Source organism: Nannospalax galili, unplaced genomic scaffold (assembly GCF_000622305.1).
Source record: "Nannospalax galili isolate Female #2095 unplaced genomic scaffold, S.galili_v1.0 scaffold772, whole genome shotgun sequence".
Lineage (NCBI taxonomy): Eukaryota > Metazoa > Chordata > Mammalia > Rodentia > Spalacidae > Nannospalax > Nannospalax galili.
In genome coordinates this window covers 2,086,494-2,095,222 of record NW_008332097.1, presented here as the reverse complement: position 1 = coordinate 2,095,222, position 8,729 = coordinate 2,086,494, and the positions used below count along the sequence as shown (strand labels likewise).

Genomic DNA, 8,729 nt, shown 5'->3' with positions numbered 1-8,729 from the left:
AGGCCAGAAGAGGGTGTCACATCCCCTGGAGCTGGAGTTACAAATTGTGAGCTACCTAATATGGGTGCTCAGAACCAAACTCAGGTCCTTTGGAAGAGCAGCAAGTGCTCTTAACCTCTGAGCCATCTCTCCAGCCCCCTTAGGGTCTCTTTTGAAGAGTAGTCTTTAAATTTTTCAGCTTGAAAGTAATTGAGTGTTTATTATATGCCAGGCTCTGGTTCTCATAATACAGTTTTACTTTGGTCATTTCAGTGGATGGAATTTCCTTCCCTTAGTAAGTAGATCATGAATATATTACTCTAGTCAAAGTATAACAAATATTTGTTATCCTTTCCTATACTCATGGTAGACATCGCTATCAATCATAGCATTTACTTTTTCCTGGGGTCTTGGAAACCTTCTTAAGGCACTGTGCTAGGAACCCACTATAATTAAAATTAAACTTCTTGCTTCTTGTAGAGATACAGATTACATTAGCTTTATATTCAAATAACGATGCTTAAAAAATTTGAATCTTTTTCTCATACACTGCTTACAAAGTAGGTATTATATTTATTAATTCATGTTTAATTGATTTTTCTAAAATGTTTTTCCTTCTGATCTTTATGTATTAAATTTAATTAACTAATGGTATGGGGATATAACAGTGTGTGGCTAAGTTTCCTAGGCTGGCCTGGAACTCACATATATAGCCCAAGATGGTCTTAAACTTATGATTCTTCTGTCTTAGCTTCCCAAGTGCTGAGACACTGCCATGCCCAGCCTGTGCATTTAATTTTAAGTTGTTAAGACCAAAATTTTGTGATTTGTTTTCAGTTAATATCTTTCCAGTTCATAATTTCATTACCACAGAATCAGGAAAAGTTAATACACAGATCAGCTGTACCATAACTGATATACAGAGCTCTACACATGTCCCTATGATGTATTTTCACATATTCACAAAATTATGTGACCATCGGCAAACTCCCTATCAAAGTCATCATTTTATTTTTAACTCGTTTTTATAAATTATTCTGATGGGTTGCTTAGGCTTATTTGCAGGCATGCACTCTCTAACTCTGCTCTCATAAAAATGGTACAGGACAGAGTAAAACCATTGTTGGGGCAATTTCATTTGGAAAAAACATCTATATACCTACCTACCTACCTACCATCTCTCTATTGTAGGGAGAATCAAGTAAGCTCTCAACTGTAAAACCAACCACCCACACCTCAGGCAGCATGTTTTGCCTGTCCATTCAGCTAGCAACACCAAATGAAAAGGTTAAGTGCCAGCTGGCATAACCCATTTTTTATGCATCATGCAACTTTTTCTACTAGTCACAAATTATGAGTCCTGGAACTTGACTTAAGGTCTAAAACCTCTTGGCCTACAGTTTCAGCTTTCCCATTCATTCCCTCACCAACTCCCATCCCCACCTCTACTCCTACCCCACCCCACCTCCCCCACACACTTTTTAAAGATCAGGACAAGGTATGCTTTCTGGCACACAGTGTGCCACATATATGCATCACGTGTTTGTTTGTTGACTGAATGACTAAGCACCTTCCACAAAATCTTCATGACTGTTCTACCTAGCTGTTTTGGCAATAGCTGTCAATTGCTGGCTTCTGCCTATTCTTCAGTCCATAGCAAATGTCATTTCCTTTCAAGCCTCTTTTCATTCCCTCCATTAAGGTGTCCTGATCTCTGCTCCCACACTACATGGATAGGAGCTGCATAGGGGAAGTTTCCATATTCATTTCTGGATTCACCTCAATATTCCCAATTAGAAGTTTGATGCCCAGCACATAGAGGATGCATAAGCAGTATTTACAGAGTGAATAAAGGAAGTAAATTGGGAATGTAATTTGTCTCTGCCTGCAGTACAATTTCATGCAGTAGAATTAGGTGTTCTTGGACTACATATTCACCTTTTTTTTCTTTAACAGCTTCAATGAGATGTAATTTACATACCACAAAATTTCACCCATTTAGGTTTTTACTAGTATTTTGTCTCTCAATTTGTGTGTGAAGGTCATTTTTTTCCCCTAATAGTAGAATGGGAAGAAAATCAAAACAGCATGTTGCTGAATCTGGAATGGCGACTGGACTCTTGCACCCTGTGTGCCAGCCTCACTTTCCAATTGTGACATTAAGCATATTAACTTCTCTATGGCTGGGATTCTGATTTGTAAAATTTCACTAACACAATATCGTCGTTGGACCCTGTAAGGATGAAATCAGATGACACAGGCATGGGTTTCAACCACCAAGGAGACAATATTAAAACAAAACACTGTTGGCTCCTTCCTCTCCATCACCTGCCAACCTGGGCTCTTAAAGAGTATGTCTATTCTCATTATCTGTTCTGAGGATATTTTTAAGATACCCAATATGCTTGCTTCTTGGTATTTCTGCAAGCCCCACTTCATTCTGTGTTTAGCTGTCCTGACAAATGATACCGATTAGGTCCCTCCGTCTATTCATTTCTCAGCATACGCTTTTTCTCTCCATCTTTTGAATATGCCGGCAGGAAAAATATATCCCACCCGAGACCATTAGAGAACAGCTGTTTCTTTAGCATGTTTCCATTATTTGCTAGACATATTGTGAACGCAGAATTTTATTATTCAAAACCTGTTTTGAAAAACGGTTTTCCTATTGTTTAAAAAATGCTTTTCCTTTTTCAACCTCTTATGTCAAAAATCACCTGTCTTTCACTTAGATCTGCTTCCAAAATCTCCGGCCGTCTGTATTTTCTGTGTCTGGTATTACAGTCTGTACTGCTTCCCCAAGACAGACCGATTCTTCCCTGGGGGTCACATTACATCAGCTTTACTAATGCACCATCGGTTATATACCAGGTTTTTCTTCCATAGAATCCATTAAAGACGAACCTCGACCCAGGTTCAATGTAACATGGAGGACGGACTGTCTACGTTAAGTAGAAATTGCTCCGAGATTTGAGGGGGGTGGTAAATATTTATATTCATATTAAATATATATATATATATACCTGTTGATTTTGTGCTTTTTCTCAACGCTTCAGAGACCCCCGAACTTTGGAGTGATTGGGACGGTAGAGGATGGGTTTCCAGAAATTTCGCCCGAAATTAAAAGCTCCATCCAAAAGGACTGCTTCATACACTTAGGAACACCCACCAACAAAAAACCATCTCCACAACCTCCAGATTATCTCACCGGCGAGTGAGACTGCAAGGTTTGGGGTCTCGGCTGTACCACTGTGCGGTGCACGGGGGTGAATCGTGCCCAGTGCCTGCGATCAGTCGTCTTCCCAGCTTGGTTTTGCCCCTGCCTCCCCTGCGCTGGCATCCCTAATGCGTCGGGCCGGCGCTTTATAGCTGCAGCCTGGGCGGCTCCGCAGGCTGTTTTTCCGCTTCTTCACGTTGTAGCTTCTCCTACAGTACACGAAGATGCAGCTGAAGCCGATGGAGATTAACCCCGAGGTGAGCGCAGCTGCCTTGGGAGCTCAGGGACTGGCCAGAGAGCTGGATCCGTTTGCTGACTTTTTCTTTTTTCTGCATTTGCCTTTCAGATGCTGAACAAAGTGAGTGGCGTGTCTCCTGCCTCTGTCCCCTTCCCCCGGGAGCATCGTGGGCGGAGAAGCCCAGCGGCCCGCGCCCTGCGCAATCCAGAGGTGGCGGGGCTGGGGCGCACGGCTGGGTGTTCCCGTCCCTGCGTGGTTTAAGGGTGTGGAGTGATTCTGGGAGATGGATCTTGGGGAGGTGGAAGAGGATGCCCCAGGATGGGAGCGAGAGCCGCGGACCGCTCTCGAGGGCGTGGCGACCGCGGCGCGATAGTCCCCGGACTTCTCGTGAGCCACGTGTGGGCCGCGCTTTGTGCTGTGTCACTGCGCGGCGCGGAGGGTGGGGCGGCGCCGAGGCTCCGCCCAGACTGGGGTGGGAACGTAGAGTGGCGCGTGCTGGTCCCGCCCCTGGCAGGTGTCCGTTTTGCGCCGGCTGCCTTGTCTGTTCTCTGCAGGTGTTGGCTAGGCTGGGGGTCGCCGGCCAGTGGCGCTTCGCTGACGTGCTGGGGCTGGAGGAGGAGACTCTGGGCTCGGTGCCATCACCTGCCTGCGCGCTGCTGCTGCTCTTTCCCCTCACTGCCCAGGTAGGGTGAGGTCCGAGATGGGCGTGTCTCAGATGATGCACCCTGTGGCGCAATGAGCTCCACCTAATGCTGGTCCTCTTTCCTGCAGGGTAGGAGAAAAGGGTCCTACCTCCTAGGTACAATGGAAGGTCCCATTTTCCCAGGTATCTGTTTATCTCCACGCCTATTGTCATGACACTTATGGCCTCTGTGCCTTCAGTTTGGAAAAGAAGCCCACTGATTGGAATTCTGTTGTCGCAGTTACCCAGAGAATGTACTCGCACATTACCTTCAGTTTAGGTTTTTCTTAGTCTTCCTTAAGGGCTGTGACCTGTCAGCCCATGTTTGGGTCTCAGACCCCTACCTAGCTGTAAAATGAAGGGAGCCTGACTTTCCTAAATTAAAATGTTCTGTGGTTTCCTTACTCCACCTGCATTTTTGGTGGACTAGGGATTGATTGTTTGCCTCCCTTCTCACAACTGTGCTCTTGAAGGTGCTTTTGGAAGCTGAATCATTGGTACACAGGATCTTCTTTGCAGCTCTCTCTACCTCTTGACCTTGTGGCTGGATGACCTAGGTCTTCATTGGCAGTCTTGAAAACATCTTCTGTTTTCTTCAATGGTCTTCTTCCTTCAACTGCATAGGGATATATAGACCTCAGAGACTGAGCATCAGATATAAAACATACCAACTGGGATCCTGTTGTTTTGCAGTATATGGAGCCCCAGTAATTAGCATGGCATTGCTATTGCTGTTAGTTGGCTGCTGACTTGGGAAGGGTTGAAATTGGCAAAATTTGGAATTAATTTAGGAAAATAATCTACATAGGGTGAGGTTAATTATCAGTCTAAGCAGATGTTCTAGAAGTATCCTTTGCCTGAACTAAGCTGTATGGGAAGTTCCAGACTTTTCTCCTAGTAAATAGTCTATCATGGCTTAAAACGTGTAGTACAGCTCTTTGGATAAATCCCAGTGACATGTTTTTATTGCCAAAGTCTTTCCGGGTGAAATTACAAGAAGTCATTGTATGTCAGATTGGTTTCCTTGACCAAATAAACACAGTCTCCTCCTGCTTGAACAACTCCTGGAGCTGCTCTTTACAGGAACCATGATGACGTGGAGGTTTTGAGCAGAGCTCAGGGAAGGCCTCAGCAGGGCAGTGGTGCAGCCTGTTTGCTTTTGAATGGCTCACTGGTCTCATTTTGCAGGCTCAAATGGATATTTTTAGAGAACATTCCAATTTGGAAGGCTGTTGTTTTGTCTGTCAAATTTATTGAGCAACTATTCTGTATAGAATACCTACGGGGTCAAACACTGAAGTGATTTTTAATGTAAAGTGAAGCTTATAGGTTGAGAACATCTAATTCTGACTAAGGGCATGCTAGGAAACTCTAAACAAACCTCTTTTAAAACATTCATTTTAGTGATGGTGAAGTAGTTCTAGAAGTGTCTTCATGCAAGAGCTCAAACCACCCTAAAGGGTAGGGCCTAAGCCTGTTTACAGTTGTAGCTGATTAGCCTTAAAAGGTGGAAATCCTTAACAGTTAATAAGAAGTGAGACTATCCTAATTGGAGTTTAAGTTGATCCTGTGTGGCCTCTAATGCCACGTTAGAGTAAATTCACCTCATTTCCATGTGCACTAATGCAAGGTTACTAGAATTGGACCTGGGCTTACTCATGTGATGGATACATTCTGCTGGTCCTGGCAGATACGAATTTCTAGAGCAGTAGCACCTACTTTCAGTTGACCATCCCTAACTTCTTTTAAACTCACTAGTGAAAGGAATAGACAGTCTCCTGATCACAGTACAAGAAGCTGGCAGATGGCCTGAGGGACTCCCATTTATATAGCAGACTTTGTCTCCTCTGCTGTTTACTAATCTGTCCTCAGATTAAACTGTCTCTTGTATAGTCAGCAGGATAAACCAGTATCCTGTCTTCCTCATAGAAGGTGAAAAGTTTTTATAGAATTGCAGCCCACCTCTGTGCCAGTTGTCTGTCTTTTCTAAAACTGAAAACAAAACAACAAAAAAGAAGAGGAAGTTGTTTCTTTTACTTTCAATAGTTAAAGCTTGTTTGAAAAATATCTACGTGGAGAGAAATCAACCGGTTATTGAGAAGTAGACACCAGCTGGTGTTACTACTGGGCATGACATTGATCAAAGCTTAATTAGGACACCTATATGAAATAGTCATTGTCCTTGTTGAAGGGAGAAAGTCCCGAATGGAGATGTTCCCAGATTTTATGACTCCATCTCCAGCTAAAGGTTGCTGTGGTGTCTAGACAGCCTTGGGCAGCATCCAAGGCAGAGCCTGCACTGCAGCATCAGGGTGGAGCCCCATGGCCTGCCTGGGTATGGGACCACGACAGACACGCCAGTCTCTGGGCATTAGCTAGTGTCCCAAACCACGGCCCCTGCTCCTGGTCACACATCCCACTGTGTTTCTGTTGAGATGCTAGAACTTGCTGTGCTACCATCTGTTTAGTTCTTTGCATTTTCATTTTGAGATGTGGGAAAAATTTTTTTCTCTATTAACAGCATGAGAACTATAGGAAAAAACAAATTGAGGAGCTGAAGGGACAAGAAGTTAGTCCTAAAGTGTACTTCATGAAGCAGACCATCGGCAACTCCTGCGGTACCATTGGGCTGATTCACGCCGTGGCCAATAATCAAGACAAGCTGGATTTTGGTAGGTGTGGCTTAAGAACTGGATCACTTGCTAGTTTTTAAACATTATATCATTTCTTCCTGGTGGGGTGGGTGAGTGCCACAGCACATATGTGGAGGTCAGAGCACATCTCAGTTTTGTCCTTGCACTTGACATGAGTTCTGGGGCCTAAACTCAAGTCCTCAGGTTTGCAGAGCAAGTGCCTTTACCCACTGAGCCATCTTGCTGACTCTCAGCCCCCTGATACTTATTACCTGCTATTTAAACTTGAAACATGGAGTTAAAAGAGGAGTTCACTGTTAACAGTTTTATATATATATATATAAATTTCTGTTTGGAGGCAGCATCTCACTGTGTAGCACTGGGTGGCCTGGAACTTGATATATAGACCAAGCTAGCCTCAGATTCACAGATCTGCCTGCTTCTGTCTCCCAAGGTGTGTGCACCACTACACCTGGGGAGGGGTGTGTGTGTGTGTGTGTTTTAAAACGGGATCTCTGTGTAATTCTGGCTGGTCTAGCACTCACTATGTAGCCTAGGCTGGCCTTGAGCTCACAATGCTCCTCTTGCCTTGGCCTCCCTAGTGCTGAGATTTACAAGTATGTGCCTCCACATCATCTTTGAAGTTTTCAAAACATGTTAAGTGGCACCTACTACTTATCCAGATATAGTCCATGAATGAAATCTTTGTTTCCCTCTTTTGAGGGGAGGAAGCCAATTTTCTAAGTGTGGGTTGCGGCATCCCCCGCAGGGTGACTTGTCCTTCTGCTTGTGTCTTTCTGCTCACTCACAGCCTAGGCCGATGAGAAAGCAAAGGAACCCTTGAGAGCTGGTTGGTGTAGGGGTCTTACACATTTTTTCAATTGCCAGCAATTCTAAGGAATTAAAGGTGGTAATGTCAGAAAATATGGACTAATAGGGCCTGTCTCTAATTGTTCTGTGTCTCCTAATCAGTAGAAGGCAAGCACAGTTTTGAGAAGCTGACTGAGGTGTTGTGAAGGCTTGTGGCCTGTAGTAACAGGCTGAAACTTTGAAGGATGCAGCTGAGTGTGAAGTCAGGTCTGGGGTCAGCCTGCCTCCAATGAAGGCTGAACAGGAGAGAGTAGAAATGGTTCTGAGCCCTTAAGCTTGTCAGAGGCACAAGGAACAGCAAGAAAATATGTTAAAATCACATGGCAGTTATGTGTGATTAAGGCTGAGAGTCAGCAAACTTTCAAGACCAGAAAGTAAATCTTTGCAGCTTTGAGAGCCATGCAGTCTCTTACTTTGAACCTGAAAAGTTGCCATAGCCTAGTAGGAAGTGAAGAGATGTGACTGGTTCCAAAAAAACTGTGTTTGTACAAATAGATAATAATTGCCACTGTGTGACTGAGAATGGCTACAAACTGAATAACCCCAGCACTGTTGCTTCTATAGGTCAGATGTTGAGCTGGGGCAGTGCTATGCACCTGTAGGTCAGCTACCCCAGAGGCTGAGGCGTGAGGATCATTTGAGCCTAGGTGTCCCAGGCCAGCCTGGGCAACATTGTGAGACTGTCTTTAAAAAAAAAGTTTTTTGGGTTAGTGGGTGTAGCTCAGTGGTAGAGTATTTTCCAAGTATTGCAAGGCCCTGGGTTCAATGCACAGTGCCAGTACATATATATACATATATGTATTTAAATATATTTGTTGTAAAATGTATTTTCACTTAGATATTACTCATGGTATGCATTAAAGTGCTTATCTGGCCATAACTTTCCAGGTCTAGATATCACTTCTTCAAATACTGATGTGATGAAGCTGTGTTAGAAAGCTGTAACTTGGGTTCTTTTTATTTCTTCTGTAAAGTCTCACTTTATCAAGAGTCCGCTTTTCTGAGATAAGGGCAGTTACATTTTGTAACTGTGGTAAATCTGGGGTCCAAGAGTTAATTTGACTCAGCCAGTCTCAAGGAGTTCAGAGGATTTCTATCACTTCCATATTT

The 8,729-nt window shown here is 43.9% G+C and overlaps 1 protein-coding gene across 2 annotated transcripts in view; it reads left to right on the top strand.

Moving 5' to 3' along the window:
• The first annotated feature begins 3,308 nt into the window (after positions 1 to 3,308).
• Uchl1 (ubiquitin C-terminal hydrolase L1) overlaps positions 3,309 to 8,729 on the top strand; it is a 10,394-nt gene continuing 4,973 nt past the window's right edge. The window contains exons 1-4 of one of the 2 annotated variants that reach the window (XM_008827226.3): positions 3,309 to 3,453; positions 3,543 to 3,554; positions 3,989 to 4,117; positions 6,638 to 6,788. In XM_008827226.3, coding sequence (XP_008825448.1) covers positions 3,421 to 3,453; positions 3,543 to 3,554; positions 3,989 to 4,117; positions 6,638 to 6,788 — 325 coding nt within the window. In that variant the 5' untranslated portion in view covers positions 3,309 to 3,420. The remainder of the gene's footprint in view (positions 3,454 to 3,542; positions 3,555 to 3,988; positions 4,118 to 6,637; positions 6,789 to 8,729) is intronic. The other variant, XM_008827228.3, reaches the window with a different exon arrangement.